The 16,544-nt window shown below is 52.9% G+C and overlaps 2 protein-coding genes across 15 annotated transcripts in view; one reads left to right on the top strand and one right to left on the bottom strand.

Moving 5' to 3' along the window:
- Sptan1 (spectrin alpha, non-erythrocytic 1) overlaps window positions 1–563 on the top strand; it is a 68,675-nt gene extending 68,112 nt beyond the window's left edge. For 11 of the 13 annotated variants that reach the window (XM_028883253.2, XM_028883261.1, XM_028883257.1 and 8 more), the window contains one exon: window positions 107–563. In XM_028883253.2, coding sequence (XP_028739086.1) covers window positions 107–232 — 126 coding nt within the window. In that variant the 3' untranslated portion in view covers window positions 233–563. The remainder of the gene's footprint in view (window positions 1–106) is intronic. The other 2 variants (XM_028883258.1, XM_028883262.2) reach the window with 2 other exon arrangements.
- Window positions 554–15,846, bottom strand: Dync2i2 (dynein 2 intermediate chain 2). Of its 2 annotated transcripts, none has more exons than XM_028883263.2 (9): window positions 15,661–15,846; window positions 7,074–7,322; window positions 3,605–3,714; window positions 2,845–3,002; window positions 2,235–2,344; window positions 1,719–1,886; window positions 1,396–1,628; window positions 1,031–1,188; window positions 554–880 (listed from the first exon to the last, which is right to left on the bottom strand). In XM_028883263.2, the coding sequence occupies exons 1-9, from the start codon at window positions 15,844–15,846 to the stop codon at window positions 642–644; spliced, it is 1,611 nt and encodes a 536-aa protein (XP_028739096.1). In that variant the 3' UTR covers window positions 554–641. The 2 variants fall into 2 exon arrangements, with proteins under 2 accessions (XP_028739096.1, XP_037060500.1); XM_037204605.1 differs by lacking the exon at window positions 15,661–15,846 and adding an exon at window positions 7,648–7,934.
- Window positions 15,847–16,544: the final 698 nt, after the last annotated feature.

The raw sequence follows: 16,544 nt of genomic DNA, 5'->3' as shown, positions 1-16,544 counted from the left end.
ACACAGTCAGAAGCCTGTCTGCTGGCAGAGCTGGCCTGGCTCAACAGCGCCTTCCCTGTGGGCACGTGTTGTCATGGTTGAGCTGACTGTACTGCTGTTCCTCCAGAACCTGACCCGGGAACAAGCCGACTATTGCGTCTCCCACATGAAGCCCTATGTGGATGGCAAAGGCCGTGAACTCCCCACTGCCTTCGACTACGTCGAGTTCACCCGCTCCCTCTTTGTGAATTGATCCGTGGCTCCCGTAGGTGAGCCTGACCCACACTGCTTGCCTTGTGTCCCCCGCTGCATGTCACTTCCTAATACCCAGACAGTGTTACTTTCCAGTGTAGCCATAGGCCTGCTTAGCTTGGGGTAAGACTTCGTAGAAAACGGTGCTTCAGTAAACTGCTTACAGTCCAATCACAATCACCAGGTTGCTGTGGGACCCAAACCGTTTGAGCCAGCTGCCCTCATTCCCACTTAAAATCAAAGCAGCTGGCTCATCTTGTTCTCTCTTTCCTCCCTTCCCAGATTCTGTTTTCATGTAAAAGACAAATAAAGGACTCAATTCTCCCCTAAAAGCCTTTGTTCCTCTTTATCCAGCTCAGCACACAGCCTTCCCGGAGGGACACCCCCTCCCCTGCCGCTCCTTGTGGCCCTCAGGTAGCGACTTCTGCTTCCAGTTGGTCCAGGTCCTCCGTTTCCCTGGGCCCTTGTTCTGTGAAGGCTGTACTCAGCTGCCACACCTTTACCATGCCCTTGGCATCACCAGCAGCCAGGAGCTGAGTCTGCTGGCTGTTGAACTCCAGACAGTAGACGGGACTTCCATCTTGGGTTTGTGTTATGGAAACTGTGGGCTTCTGGGAGCTTTTCTGGAGGTCAAACAGTTGTACATCCCCTGCAGGGAGAAAGGTTCAGAAACTAGAGGCCAAGCTGGGAGAGGCTGTGGCACGCACTTTTCCCGTGTGCCCTGTGGTGGGCGCCAGTGGCCTGGGTAAAAGCCATCCTCATCACATGACTTAAGACAGGCCGCGTGGCTCTCGCCTACCTTCCCCAGAAGCGGCAGCGAACACCAAGGGCCGCACAGGGGACCAGCGCACGGCAAACAGGTACTTGTGAGAGAGCTGCAGGGAGGTGAGAGGCTGGGCCTGCAGCATGGAGTACAGGTGGACGTGGCCGTCGGTCCCGGCACTCAGGAAGAGATTCCTAGACGGTGCAGAGAGAAGCACCTCCTGGGCTGTCTGCCTGGGGAACGTTCCCTGGCCAACTCCGAGTCTGAGATGAGTCGTTAAGAAAGGAGATGGCCCCGGGACCCACCACCATCCAAGTCCAAAGAGCCAGAGTGCTGGTGTTGAAAACCCTGGGGCAGGGTAGCCTTCCCTGTGCCTGAGTGGTGAGCCCAGGCTGCCCTACCTGTGGAAGGGGGAACAGCTCACAGAGTACACGGGGCCACCATGAGGAAAGAACGTGAACTGCACGGGGGCCCTGAGGGGCACAGAGCTGGCTGTCCGAGTGAGAGCCGCTGCCTCTGCCGCCAGGGAACACTTGAGGGGGAAGCCACCTTCTGTGCCCAGAACGAAAAGGCTGGAGTCGAAGCTGGAGAAGGCCACTGATGTCACCCCCACCTCAGTCTCGCCACGGGGTGGCTGTGGAAAAACGGCAGTGACCATAAACAGCCAGTGGGCAGAGGGAAGAGCACAGACAGGTGCCCACAGCCCACTGGCCCACGTCCTCACCTTCTTCAGTTTGGTGCTCCTCGGCAGCTGCTGCACGGCCAGAGCAAAGCCCTTGGAGAGCCGCAGCTGGCCCGCCCCGCCGGCCCTCCAGAGCAGCACCCTCCCATCAGTGGCCGCACTCAGCACCTGGAAGCGGTGGCTGTGCCGGGGTTCAGGCAGCCATAACACCTGAGGTCACAAAGCATGGGGCAGGGGAGAGAGAGGGGAGCATTCCCAGTGTCAGCCTCCCCCCCGCCCCCCGGCTGTCCCCCAGAGCCAGGGCGGCCCAGGCTTCTGAAGTCCTTCCTCCAGGCCACTATGCCAGCACCCAGGAAGGCTGGCGCAGGCCACTGTGTAGGAAGGCGGCTGGAGAAAAGCCCTGTGCCCTAGAGAGCAACCCGTGGGAGAGCTGGCTCAGACCGGTACTCCAAGAATGCCCAGGCAGCTGTCCAACCACCAACTCCCCGAAGCAGCTGATGCCATCACCCCCTCCAAGGGTGTGGAAGTGACCTCCTGCTCCCCCATCAGCCTCCTGACCTGATACACAGGGTCTGTGTGGGTGTCGTCAGTCAGACCCGTGCGCCAAAGCAGTGGGTCCTCGGGTCGGCTCGTGTCCCACACCAGCACTTCACCGCTATACAGCCCCCCTGTGAGGGTGAGCAGGGTCTGGGCATCGGCTCAGCCACAGCCAGCAACCCCTCCATGCCATGTAGTCAGAACAAAGGCCTCTGCTGAGGATTTCCTGGGGGGCGGGGCGGGGGATGGGGGAATCCTAGTTCCTGGGGCTCAAACTCAGTCCCTCCTTGCTGCACCTTGGGGACCATTCCCCACAGAAAGCTGAGGCCCGTGCCCAGCACCCCACCCCTCCAGCAGGCTCATCTGCTGTCAGCACTGAGTGCTTCAACAGCCAGACTCGGCCCCTTCCAAATGACTCCTTCCTCTAAGCTCCGCCCCCGCACTGGTCCACACGGGCAGATTATCCCCCAGCTACAGACAAGCCAGAGGGCCAGGGCAACCTCCCTGACTCCCACCAAGTGGCCTGCCCTGGCCAGCAGCTGACAGGCCAGCCAAAAGCTTCCTGGTGCCCGTAGCTGGGTGGGAAGCAGAACCTTTTGAAGAGAGGAGGCTGGGAAGGCTAGGCACTCACCAGCAATGTGTGAGGGCTGCGTGGGGTGGAAGGCCAGGCACATGACAGCGCTGGACACCTCCACCACGGCTGATGGCTGCTGGGGGTTCAGGCCCTGGCGGTCCAGGTTCCAGGTACACACGTAAGACTTGAGCGTGCTCCAGTCCCCATCGTCCAGCCTGCATGAGGACATGCCAGTGTCCTCCAGGGCTCCCAGCACTTCCTCCATCTCTCCCCGCTAACCCCTGCAAAAATTAGCCTGTGCCCCCTCACACCCAGACTGTGCTATGGGTGTATTCACAGGTTCCTCTGTGGCACTGAAAAGAGTTCCCAAGCCAGGCATGATGTCACTGCAGGTGCCCTGTCTGTACGCCCCGGGTATAACAGAAAAAGCTAGTCCCATGTGGACTCTGCCTTGGAGATGGGCGGTCAGTAGCCCACTGTAAGCAGAGGACACTTGTAATTCCAGCACTGAGTCAAAGAGACCAATGCCATCCTAAGCTACACAGTGAGACCCTATGTAGGGAAAAGGGTTCTCAGACCCCAAGTGTGTATCTATGCATTGGTGGGACCACGGAGCATCCAGCAAGACACCAGAGTAATGGCTGGAGGCCAACATGAGCTCAGGACTCACTGCCGGGTGGCGAGGTGGACCTTGAGGCATGGGCTCTCAGCCCTCCCTTGCTCTTTACCTAAACCTTTACCCTGAAGCTAATGAAACAGAGGCCCGAACAAGCCTTGGGATCTCCATTATTTCCCAAACACCCCAGCTGTCACTCACCGACCGTAAGCACAGGCCAGCACAGAGCCTGTGGAGTTCCAGGAAATGCCGGTCACATGCAGACCCTGCCCTTGGGCTGGGGGGTAGACCAGGGTGTGCAGACAGGACACCTACAGAGACAGGACAATCCTAGCCCTAAGCACTGAAACCATCTAGTAAGTTCTCAACCTGTGGGTCACGGCCCCTTGGGGGGGTCAAATGACATAAGACTATTGGAAAGCACAAATATTTACATTACAATTCATACCGACCGTTATGAAGTAGCGAGGAGACTAATTTTATGGTTGGGGTCACCACACCATGAGGAACTGTATTAAAGGGTCGCATTGTTATGAAGGTTGAGAACCACTGGGCTAGTAGGTAGCCTCAAGGCAGCATAGGAAAATCACACCCAAGCCTGGGCAGACTGAGGCCTACAAATCCCAAAGGATGATGTAGACTACTCTAGGCATGGGGCTCATCATCATAATCCCAGCACTTGGGAGGCTGAGGCAGGAGGACTGCATGAGTTCTAGGCCGGCTTGAACTACAGAGTGAGTACCAGGCTGGCTTCCACATCACTCCCACCCCCAGAGACAGAACATGGCCTTCACCTGCCATCCGTGTAGTGTAGGCACTTCCAGAGCCTTGGAAGGCGCCTGAGAAGTGTGGCGGACGCAGGCTGCAAGCCAGGGTCTCAGGGTGGCAGGCAGCAGCTGCACACAGGACGACATTAAACTCCAGCGGCCTCCACACCTCAGCAAGGCTAGCTGAGGAGTCTCAACAGATAACCCAGGCTAGCCTCACACTCACGGCACTCCTGCTTCAGTCTCATGGTGCTAGGATTACAGATGGGGGCCAACATGTCTGGCTCCACACCCTGTCTCCCAAAATCTTGCAGTCTTGATTTGGAGTCTTTCCCAGCAGGAAACCCTAACCCTAACCCCTGAGGAGGAGCAGCAAAAGAGATGGTCGCAGTCCCAACAGATGGGGGGGGGGGTGTGGAGTGGGGGGGTGTTGGAGTGGGGCTTAGTAGCTGAGAACCAAAACTCAGGTGTAAAGCTCCACACCTCCCAATCTCATGATTGGCCCAAGGCAAGAGCCCAGTCCTGCAGAAAAGCCTTCAGGAACACATGTCCACTGCCACTGATGAACACGGCTGTGGGAATGCTGATGGACCCCCAAAGGCCACACAGCAGCAGTCCCACTCATGACAGAGACCAAGGAGTTCGGGCCCACTAGTGTGGTGAGGCATGTGGAGGCTGAGGAAGGTGGAGTGCCAAGACTTTGAGGTCAGCCTGGGCTAGATAGGTAGGTGAATCTCTGAGTTCAAGGCCAGCCTGGTCTGCATGGAGAATTCCAGACTAGCCAGAGCTACATAGTGAGATCCTGCTGTTCTTTGTTTTTGAAATAAAAAAGACACTCTGCCTTGGGGCAGCCCACTCCAATATGTCTTTGGAACATTAGCTTTGCTAAATAACTTCTGCTTAAGCTGTCAAAAATAAATAAGTAAACCAAAACACAAAGAAAAATGAGAGTAAAGCAAGGCACAGCCTCCAGAGACCTGGACATCGTCAAGGTAGCCTGCCTGGCGAGCCAAGGACGCAAGCCAGTGAGTGCAGATGAGCCTGTCACGTGGCTGCCGATGAAGAGGCTGAAGTCTGCACCCTACCAAAGTTACCACTGCAGAGATGCCTTCAAGAAAATGGTTAGGGACAAGGCCAAGGCAGGAGACTCCTGAGGAGGGCATGGTCTGTCACATGCGGCTCCTTGACCTGGGACCTGCTGCCCTGAACTCCTTTGCCTGGGGAAAATCATGAGCCTATATGCATTGTCACCTGGGCACTTTCAGTTCTAAAAGTGTAACTGGGTCATGGTGATGTACATCTCTGGAGGTAGAAGTCGGGAATCTCTGCAAGTTCGAGATCAGCATGGTCCCCATAATGAGTTCTAGGCCAGCCAGGGCTACACGGTGAAACCCTATCTCAAAAGGAAAAAAAAAGTAAACCATGGCTAAAGATTAAGCATATGTACTACTCTTCCAGAGGACCTGAGTTCAATTCCCAGCACCCACATCAGGCAAGCTACAACAGCCTGTAACTCCGACTCTAAAAGATGATACCCTTTCTAACCTCCATGGGCACCATACTCTCACATGCACATACCCTCAGGCAGATCGAGACATGGAAGCAGATACACAGACAGACAGACAGACATCTGGGCTGGAGAGATGGCTCAGTAATTAAGAGCACTGGTTGCTCTTCCAGAGAGTTCAATTCCCAGCAACCACATGGTGGCTCACAACCGTCTCTAATGACATCTGGTCCCCTCTTCTGGCAAACAGGCAGACAGAGCACTGTATACATAAAAATAAATCTTAAAAAAAAAAAAAAAAAAAAGCACACCCTATAGCCAGGTGGCCCACATGGGTGACTGTCACACTCACGGGAGGAGTGGCAGCCTGGACTCTGAGCAAGAAACAAAACAAGGCTGGGCGGTGGCGGCAGTGGCAGCGCACACCTTTAGTCCCAACTCTCCAAGAGGCAGAGGCAGGTGGATCCCTGTGAGTTCGAGGCCAGCGTGGTCTACAGAGCGAGTTCCAGGACAGCCAGGGCTGTTATACAAAGAAACCCTGTTTTCAAAACCTTGAGGGGTTGGGGATTTAGCTCAGAGGTGAAGCACTTGCCTAGCAAGCACAAGGCCTGGGTTCGGTCCTCAGCTCTGAAAAAAAAAAACCTTGAGCCGGGCGGTGGTGGCGCACGCCTTTAATCGGGAGGCAGAGGCAGGCGGATCTCTGTGAATTCGAGGCCAGCCTGGGCTACCAAGTGAGTTCCAGGAAAGGCACAAAGCTACACAGAGAAACCCTGTCTCAAAAAACCAAAAAAAAAAAAAAAAAAAAAAAAAAACCTTGAAAAACCCAAATCTCTCAATTGTCACGCTGAGAACAGAGCTGGGGGAAGTGAGGTAACCTGAGGCCACCATAAAACAAGGAGACCAACCCCATCGTTTAGTCACACTTGATGCTTCAGCTGTCACCCAGGTCCACCGGGACAGCTTGCAACTGTGCCTGGAAAGCAGCAATGTCAAGACATGCTGGTGCCTTTAGCACACAGTCCAGGGGTCAGGTTCCAGCCCAGGTAATTCAGAGCCGTGCAGCCCCAGGCAAGGCACTCAGCCTCTCCAGGCCTTATCTATGAAGAGAAGATAACAGTAATCCAGTTGACTGAGGAGAGACCACAGCAGCTCACCCCCTAGGGTGGTACCAGGCTAGTGGCAGGCTGCCCTGGGGCAAACCCCACACCTCTTCAGACACTTGCTTTCATTATGGCCACAGGCTTCCCCTGAGGGGCCACCTCCTCCTCCTCCCAGGGTGAGGCAGGCCCACACCCCCGGACCTGGTGTACTGGCTGTACTGTCCCTGGGTGGAGCAAAGCAAAGATCTAAAGAGGCCTTGGGGCCTCAGGGACGGCACCACCCCGGGCAGCCTTACCGTCTGCTGCGGCTCTGTCCAGTTCACCTCATAGCCATCGAAGGCGTGGCTCTGCCAGTTGCTGTTCAGCTCCCGGATGACCATGACCTCCACCCTGCGGAGAAAGGCTGCGAGCCGGAGAGCGTCGTGCTGGGAGACGGGCACCGGGGCCGCTGGCTCCGGGGCCTCCGTCTGCACCTGGGCATCCGCGTGTGTCTGGGCCTGGGCCGACGCCTCTGCTGTGGCAATGCTGGCTGTCTGGCAACCTTTCTGAAAGGAGATGAAAACCAGGGCCGGGGCCAGTGAGATGACTCCACGGGTAAAGGCACTTGCTGCCAAGTTCAGTGACCTGGGTTCGACTCCCAGAACCCACATGGTGGAAAGAGAACCGACTCCTGAAAGTTGTCCTCAGACTTGCACGGATATCGGCACAAACACACACAAAATTACTTTTAAAAACCAGTTGGGGGAGGGGTGTTTCCTAGAGAGATGGCTCAGTGGTTGAGAGCACACACTGTCTGTTTTATCAACTTCACACCTGCCCCAAACTCCCAGGTGGCAAACAGGGCGTCCCTCCAGCACAGGGCCCCCTTACCATTTCCACATGCCCAGCACTTCACCCGGTGTTTGCGGAGTAGATGTAAACACATGCCCTGACCTGCTCCTACCAGCCAGACAACAGGGAAGACCACAGGCAGGATCCTTGGTCCCAGGCACATAAATGGAGAACACATATCAAAACAGACGGCTCCAGTACAAAGGTGCTTGGCTCTGGCAGAGGCCTGAGGGGGTCAGCTCGACAGCCAGCCCCACGGGACACGGAGAAGGCCTTGCCAGCCCCTTCAGACTCAAGTCAGGAGCTCGTGTGGAGGCTGCTGGAACCAGTCCAGGGAGGCCAAGCAAAGCCTCAGGCAGACTGGAGCCAAGCAACCCTGGCAGCTCCTATCTGTGATCTCAGAGCTTGGAAGGCTCCTCTGGCCTCCACACATGTGCATAAGCTTGCACACACATGGCCACAAAATAATAATGATGGTGGATTCCAGTTTCTGCCTCTCAGAATCAGCTGCATGTTCCATGGGGAGGTCTTGAGACACACTACAAGGAGTCTGCCATGAGCTGGTTTGGGTTGGTGTCTGCTACATATAGTCAAGGTTGACCAGCACAGGGGCTGAGGACAGGTGTCCTAACAGTGGTGTCCTAACAGTGGTCCTAACACTGTGGGTGACAACCCCTTTGGGGATGCATGTCAGATATTCACATTGCGATTCATTACAGCAGCAAAATTACAGTTACGAGGGCTGGAGAGGTGGCTCAGAGGTTTAGAGCACTGGCTGTTCTTCCAGAGGACCGGGGTTCAATTCCCAGCAACCACATGGTGGCTCATAACCATCTATAGTGGGATCTGATGCCCTCTTCTGGCATGTAGACAGAACACTGTATGTGTAATAAATAAATCTTAAAAAAAAAAATAATGTTATGGTTGGGGGTCAGCACAACATGAGAACTATTATAGGGTCACAGCGTTAGGAAGGTTGAGAACCACTGCTCTAAAGAACTCGGGGCTGGCTCAACTATCACTAGTTAATCAGTCCTGGAAGTTGGCTTGACAGAGTAAATGTCCTGATGGTTCAGGGAAACAGCCTCACACCTTGCCTGGACAGCAGCTCAGGGCAGACCATGAGGCACAGCTCCTCCACGGCCTCCAACAGCCTGACCACGGGCAAGCCAAGCGATGCTAGCCCTAGAGCAAGTCGGGAAAGTCAATGACATCAACACAGGTAGACAAAGCCAAAGCTTCCAGCTGAAAACGTCTGGTCAGCCTGGTGTGGTGGTGCAACCCCGTAATTCCAGGATGCAGGAGACAGAAGCTGAGGCAGAGGCAGAAAGAGCTCTGTGAGTTCCAGGCCAACCTGGTCTGCGTAGCAAGCTCCAGGACATCCAGGGCTACCCTGTCTAAAAAAAAGATGCCATCTAAACCAACACAAAGACAGTGGAGGTTTGAGAGAAAATGGCCCCCAGAGGGAGGGGCACTACTGGGAGGTGTGGCCTTGTTGGAGGAAGTGCATCACTGTGGGGGTGGGCTTTACAGCCTCATATCTGCTCAGTCCACACCCTGTGAGACAGTTCACTTCCTGCTGCCTTTGTATCAGATGTAGAATTCCACAGCCAAATTCCCAGCCACCATGCTCCCTGCCATGAAGATAATAGGCTAAGCCTCTGAAGCTGTGAGCCACCACCTCAATTAAATGTTTTCATGACAGTTCCTGAGGTCCTCCCTCGTGTCTCCTCACAGCAATAAAACCCTGAGACGATGACTCACACCTGCAATCCTACCATGTGGCACGCGGAGGCAGGGGGTTCGCGAGTTCATCCTTGGCTACACGGCAACTATAAACCAGCCTGGGAAGCATGAGACTTTCTTTAAAATTTTTTGTTTGTGCTGGGCAGTGGTGGCACACACCTTTAATCTCAGCACCCGGGAGGCAGAGGCAGGCAGATCTCTGCGAATTTGAGGCCAGCCTGGGCTACAAAGTGAGTCCCAGGACAGTCAGGGCTACACAGAGAAACCCTGTCTCTCTCTCTTTTTTTTTTTCCAGACAGGGTTTCTCTTTGTAACAGTCCTGGCTGTCCTGGAACTCGCTTTGTCATCTAGTAGACCAGGCTGGGCTTGAACTCACAGAGATCCGCCCGGCTCTCTGCCTGAGATTAAAGGCATGTGCCACTGCTGCCTGGCATACTTATTTTTGTGGTCCTGAGGTGGAGCCCAGGGCCACACACCCAGCCCCTTCACCCTCTTCCCTGAGCACATCTAAGCCCCTGGTCTTGACAATGGTAAGAAGAGCGCACCAAAGAGCCGCGTGGGAACACTTGGTGGACACTCGCAGTGACTGCATTATAGCAAGCTTGCACCTACTCATCCAGGGTGAAGGACACACAGACCTACCTCTAAGGGCACTCAGCAGCTGAGCCAGCAGTCAGATCCAGCCTCTCCCCACCCCACCCCACCCCACCCCCGCAGGAACTTGGTGTGTGTGTGTGTGTGTGTGTGTGTGTGTGTGTGTGTGTGTGTGTGTGTGTGATGTGTATACACAGCCTCCTCCACTTCCAGGGGCTCAAACTCACCCTGTAACTGGAGATGACCTTGAACTTGGAAGCCTCCTGTTTTCCCTGGGGTTACAGGTATGTTCCCACACCCAGCTTACTCAGTGGTGGGGATTAAATGCCCAGCTTCCTGCATACTAGACAAGGATTCTACCAGGTGACCCGAGTTTCCTAGGCTGAAACTTGGCCCTGAGTGCTTCTGCAGCACAGGGCTACTCAAAAGACCTGACCCCAGGAGGCGCCCTTCCTTGGCCAGGCTGGGAGCAGATCTGTGCTAACTGCTATGACTTCCGGTTAGTCCGTCTCTTCACACTGCCTTAAGGAGGATCGAGAAACAAAAGCATGGCACATCTGTCATCCCAGCCAGCACTCAGGAGGTGGAGGCAGGAGGATTCTGGCCAGTTTGAGATCAGCTTGAGCAACAATGTCTCAAAGCAGAGAGGAGGGTTCCAGGCAGGTAGCATGCCTGTCATCCCAGCAAAAGGCAGTGGGACCAAGAGGATGAGGCACGGATTTACTTAAGGGCACAGGCTCCAGCAGGGGTCGCCATGTGCCATGAAACACAAGCCAAGCCCCAGCCTGCCAGGGGAGGAGACCCCTGAAGCTCACTCAGGTGGCAGAAGCCCCCCCCCCCCCAGTCCATGGGATGGGAAGATAAAAACTGCTCACTCATACTTCCTGGGATCCTGTAGGAGCGAGGGCAGCACACAAGGCCCTTTCTTCTCTCCCCTCTCTCCCCTCCACCCCTCCCTCCCTCAAGGAGCTAGCTCAGTGTCCACTAAAGAGAAAAAAGTCCTGGAGCTGCTAGCCTGCACCTAAATGGAACTGAATGCACACTTTAAAAGAACAAGGTGGGGCCGGGCAGTGGTGGCGCACGCCTTTAATCCCAGCACTTGGGAGGCAGAGGCAGGCGGGTCTGAGTTTGACGCCAGCCTGGTCTACACAGAGTAAGATGTCTTGAAAAATAAAAAACAAGGAAACAAACAAAAAGAGCAGGGTGGGGGCCAGCAAAATGGCTCCACAGGTGAAGGTGCTTCCCACGGAGCCTGACCGCCTGGACCTACATAATGGAAGGAGAGAACTGACTGCCATGGTCCTTTGAACACATGTGAGCTGTGGTGTTTACACTAGGACCACCCCCCAGACACACACACACACACACACACACACACACACACACACACACACAATGTAAAAATAAACACACAAAATGAAAATAAAAGATCATAATGGAATCGCTAGCTAACCCAGGAGTTTGGGACAGCCTGGGAAAAATACCAAGATCCAGTCTCAAAAACCATGTGTTACATGTGTTTTTCAAAGACTTATTTACATATGTATATATGTGTTTTGCCTGTATGCATGTATGTGCATAGTGTCCAGGAGCCAGGAGGCAACAGTCGCCTTGGAGCTAGAGTCAAGGTCTGCTGTGAGCTGCTGTGTGGACAGAGGTCCTGACTGAGAGCAGCAAGTGATCCTGACCGCTGAGCCAGAGCCTCTCCAGTCCACTCGTTACACGGTTTCTGGTTGTCCCTGGTTTGGTTTGGTTTTTTTGTTTGGTTTGGTTTTATGAGATAGAGTCTCTCCGTGTAGCCCTAGCTGTCCTGGAATTCACTGTGTAGACCAGGCTGGCCTGAACTCACAGAGATCCGTGTACTGGGATTAAAGGCATGGGTTTACATGTATCTTTTTTACATTTTTTTTTTTTTTTTTTTTTTTTTTTTTTTGGTTTTTCGAGACAGGGTTTCTCTGTGTAGCTTTGCGCCTTTCCTGGAACTCACTTGGTAGCCCAGGCTGACCTTGAACTCACAAAGATCCGCCTGGCTCTGCCTCCTGAGTATTAGGATTAAAGGCATGCGCCACCACCGTCCGGTTACAATTTTTTGAAACAGAGCTCATGTAGTCCAGGCTAACCGAAAATTCAGGCTGGCCCTGAATACCTGACTCCACCCCACCCCCGTCCCATGGAACCAGACTACCACATCTGGCTACTAACCCACACTCTGATAAGACAGCAGGCTTTGACAGCAGCTGAGCGAAGCAGATATTAACTGCTAATGGCTCAGCATTGCGATCCATGAAAACAGATTCCCAGGTCACACCACACACTGCTGTCCAGGGTCACAGCAAGTTGCAGGCAATGTGCACATGTGTCAAACTCTCCAGGCGTCTGGTCCCAGTGGCTCCAACTGCACGGGTACCTGCATTCTAAAGGCCCCCAGGGGAGTAACACTGTGCTTTCATAGAAGCAATGGTACCTTCCACAAGGACTCTAACACACGCCAAAGGGAACAAGGCCCAGCCCCTAAGACGAGTATGCACTCCCAACCCAATCTCAAGCCAATGTCCAGAACCCTTCCTGCTCTGAACAGATTAGCCTATGTTGAGAAAAAAGCTGGTTTTGGTGGCACACATCTTTAGTACCAGCAGGTGGATCTCTGTGATGGCAAAGCCAGCCAGGTGTATATGGGAGACCCTGTCTCAATGATGATGATGATGCAGGAACAATAGTTCAGCAATTCAGATCACTGACTGCTCTTCCAGGACCCGGGTTCAATTCTCTGAAACCACACAAAAGCTCACAATCCTCTGCAACTCCAGGCCCGGAGGTACCTGATGCCCTCTTCTGGCCTCTAAGGGTACTACAGTCTCATGTGGTATATAAACACAACATCCATATACATGAAATAATTAAAAATTAAATTAAAAAATGTTTTAGCTGGGCGGTGGTAGAGCACGCCTTTAATCCCAGCACTCGGGAGGCAGAGCCAGGCGGATCTCTGTGAGTTCGATCGAGGCCAGCCTGGGATACATAGTGTGTTCCAGGAAAGGCACAAAGCTACACAGAGAAACCCTGTCTCGAACCCCTCCCCGAAAAAAAATCTTTTTAAAGAAAAAAAAAAAAAAAAAAGAAAAAAAAAGAAAGGACATTAATGCTTTCTTTTTAGTCCACTGCTAAAATGCAGACACAGATCACCACATGCCTGTGTTCAACTTCTCCAGAGGAATTTGCCAGAGTTAAAAGATACTTAGAGCACTGACTGACACAGGCTTCCTGACAGGAAGGAAGGAAACATCTTTTTGTGTTTGTTTTGTTTTCAGACAGGGCTTCTCTGGGTATCCCTGGCTGTCCTGTTATCCTGGAACTCACTCTGTAGAGCAGGCTGGCTCGAACTCAGAGACCCACCTACTAAAAGCATTCACCACCACCACCCGGCTGACTGGAAACATCTTAACAGTTGATTAAAAGGAAATGCAGAAATAAATTAAGTTTTTAAAAGTTCTTTAATTCTGAGCCGGGGCGGTGGTGGCACACACCTTTAATCTCAGCACTCGGGAGGCAGAGGCAGGCGGATATCTGTGAGTTCGAGGCCAGCCTGGGCTACCAAGTGAGTTCCAGGAAAAGGCACAAAGCTACACAGAGAAACCCCGTCTTGAAAAAGAAAAAAAAAATTTTTTTTTTCTTTAATTCTGGAGTTACAAATGGTTGTGAGCAGCCGTGTGGAGGATGTGAATTGAGTCCGGGTTCTCTGGAAGACCAGCCAGTGCTCTTTACCACTGAGTCAGCTCTCCAGTCCCAAAAGTAAGTTTCTAAATTACGTGCATGGGCGCACGAGAGGGGAAGGGAGAGAGAGAGGGGGGGAGAGGGAGACCCAGGGCCAGCCAGACACAGAGTAGGACATACAGAATGAAAAAAAAAAGGGGGGGGGGGTAAAAAAAAAAGTCTAGAGGCAAAATATAGATGAAGAAAACAGGTTAATTTAAGTTTTAAGAGCCAATGGGGCCAGGCAGTGGTAGCTCACGCCTTTAATCCCAGCAATTGGGAGGCAGAGGCAGAAGCAGGTGGATCTCTGTGAATTCCAGGACAGTCTGGTCTACAAAGTGAGTTCCAGGACAGCCAGGATTACACAGAGAAATCCTGTCTGAAAAAAAAAAAAAAAAAAAAAAAAAAAAAAAAAAAAAACAATAAAAAGAGTTAGTTGGACAAGCATAAGATAAGGTCAAGCATCCCTAACTAATATTAAGTCTCCATGTCTTTATTTGGGAGCTGGTTGGTAATCCAAAAGAAAGCCTGCTGCCGGGTGGTGGTGGCGCACGCCTTTAATCCCAGCACTTGGGAGGCAGAGGCGGGCGGATCTCTGTGAGTTCAAGGTCAGCCTGGGCTACCAAGTGAGCTCCAGGAAAGGCGGCGCAAAGCTACACAGAGAAACCCTGTCTCAAAAAAAGAAAAGAAAGAAAGAAATCCTGCTACACCCTGAAGCTGTAACACAGGCAGTTGTGAGTAGCTCAACCTGGGTGCTGGAAACCAAAGTCAGGTCTTCTGGAAGCACAGAAAGCATTTCTTTTTGTTGCTGTTACTTATTTTTATGCATGTGGACGTTTTACCTGGCATGTATGTTTGTGTACCACACGTGTGCCTGGTGCCTGCGGAAGCCAGAAGAGGGTGTCAAACCCAGGCCTCTGGAAAAACAGCCAGGACTCTTTTTTTTTTTAAGATTTATTTATTAATTATGTATATAGCATATGTGACTGCAGGCCAGAAGAGGGCACCAGGTCTCATTACAGATGGTTGTGAGTCACCATGTGGTTGCTGGGAACTGCACTCATGACTTCTAGAAGAGCAGTCAGTGCTCTTAACCTCTGAGCCATCTCTCCAGCCCGTTTATTGTTTTTGAGACAAGGTCTCACGGAGCCCGGGTTGGCTGCAAACCTGTGATTCCCTGCTTCCCCTCTCCAAGTGCTAGAATTACAAGTGTGCCACCACGAGTAGCTTCCCACTTCTCTGACAATCCAAAATGTTCACATAAACCACCGATAACGAGAGAGAAAGTTGCCACTTTGTTCTGTGATTGCAACATCCTCACAGCTAATTAGGCAGGTAGGGGTGCTGGCAGCCAAGCCTAGACCCCTGAGTGTCATCCACAGGACCCACATGGTAGACAGAAACAACCAGCGCCTACTGTCTTCTGACTTTCCACAAGCACACACATGCCCATGCACACTCTCCCAGAATCAGTAAATAAAATACAACCAAAAGTTCAAGAATCTCCTCCAGGAGTCACAGGGTGCAGGCTTTCTCGCTTCGTGTAGCAGGGCTCTAAACTTCTATCTACAAGAAAACTAATAAACTAAGTAAACTCTGTTTACTCTAAGAGGAAAAAGAAATCCAACCTTGAATCTTCTAAACTCTAAATCCCCAGCAAACAAGAGCTGTTGAGAGCATCCTTCGGGGTCAGTGTACCAGTCAGTCCCAGGCTCGCTGAGGTGAACTGTGTCACATGCATGCCCCATGCATTCACATAAATTAAATAAATGTCATTGAACAACAACAACGTGGAATCCTGAGAGTTTTGTTGTCCTTGTTTTTTGCTGTTGTTTTTCTCCTCGGAGACTGGGGAAAGTCTAACGTGAAAGCATCCTCGAGTTAGTTTTGGCTTTAGAATATGACAACGCCGCGCCCAGGCCCTCCCGCCCGCGCCGCGCAGCGCGGGCCCCGCGCCCTCACCGTCTCCCCGTGGATGCCCTGGACGCCCCTCCACTGCGAGAGCACGGACGCCACGCCCAGGGTCTCGTCCTGCAGGGGAGCGGGCCTCCCGGGCCGCTCCGCGCCGCCAGCCCCGCCGGCAGCCAGCGTAGCAACTTCAGCGCTTCCAACACGCAGAAAAGGCCCGGGCGACGCGCGCATTGCCATGGCGACAGCCCCGCCCATTCGCGCCGGCGCCCTGAGACGTGACCGCCGCCGGCTTTGCCTCCTTCAGCGGAAGTTCGACAAGAGGAAGTGAGGCTGGCGGCGCCATTTTTGAACTGGTAACAGCATCGTCCTTAAGGCCGAGAAGGAAAATATGAAGATTCATATCAGCCAGTACAACAAAAAGGCTGTGGTTTTTGATTGTCTTATTCCCAGAGGCCATGTCTGGGTCTGGAACAGCTCTTCCAGGTATAGAGAAGTGAGGAAGTGAGGCGTGGGTTCCAGGTTCAAAGATGGCGCTGAGCAGCCCGCGCAGAGGCGAGGAGGGCCTGCTGCGGCCTGCTGGGCCGAGCTGGTGCGGAGACCAGGCTGGGTCGAAAGGAACCGAGTACTCCAGAACCAGTTTCGCCGCTTGAGTCGTCAGCATTTTCAGTTTCTCCCTTAATGAAAAATGTTCATACACAGATCGAAAGTGGGGCTGAATGGGTGGAAGGCCCAAATGAGAAAGTTCACATAAAAAAAAAAATAAATGAAATGCTTGCTAAACTGAAATTAGAGACAAAAACAACCACTGGGGATGAAGTTGAGCTCAAGGATAGATTGCCCCAGACTCAGTCAGTCCTCAACACACACACACAAAAGGGCACAACTACCAGTTAATGAGTACCAACACTGAGTCAAGCAAAGTGCCCAAAGGGATA

This window comes from Peromyscus leucopus, chromosome 4 (assembly GCF_004664715.2).
Source record: "Peromyscus leucopus breed LL Stock chromosome 4, UCI_PerLeu_2.1, whole genome shotgun sequence".
In the NCBI taxonomy this organism is placed as follows: Eukaryota; Metazoa; Chordata; class Mammalia; order Rodentia; family Cricetidae; genus Peromyscus; species Peromyscus leucopus.
Note: the sequence above shows the minus strand (reverse complement) of the source record. Positions and strands in the feature narration are given on the sequence as shown.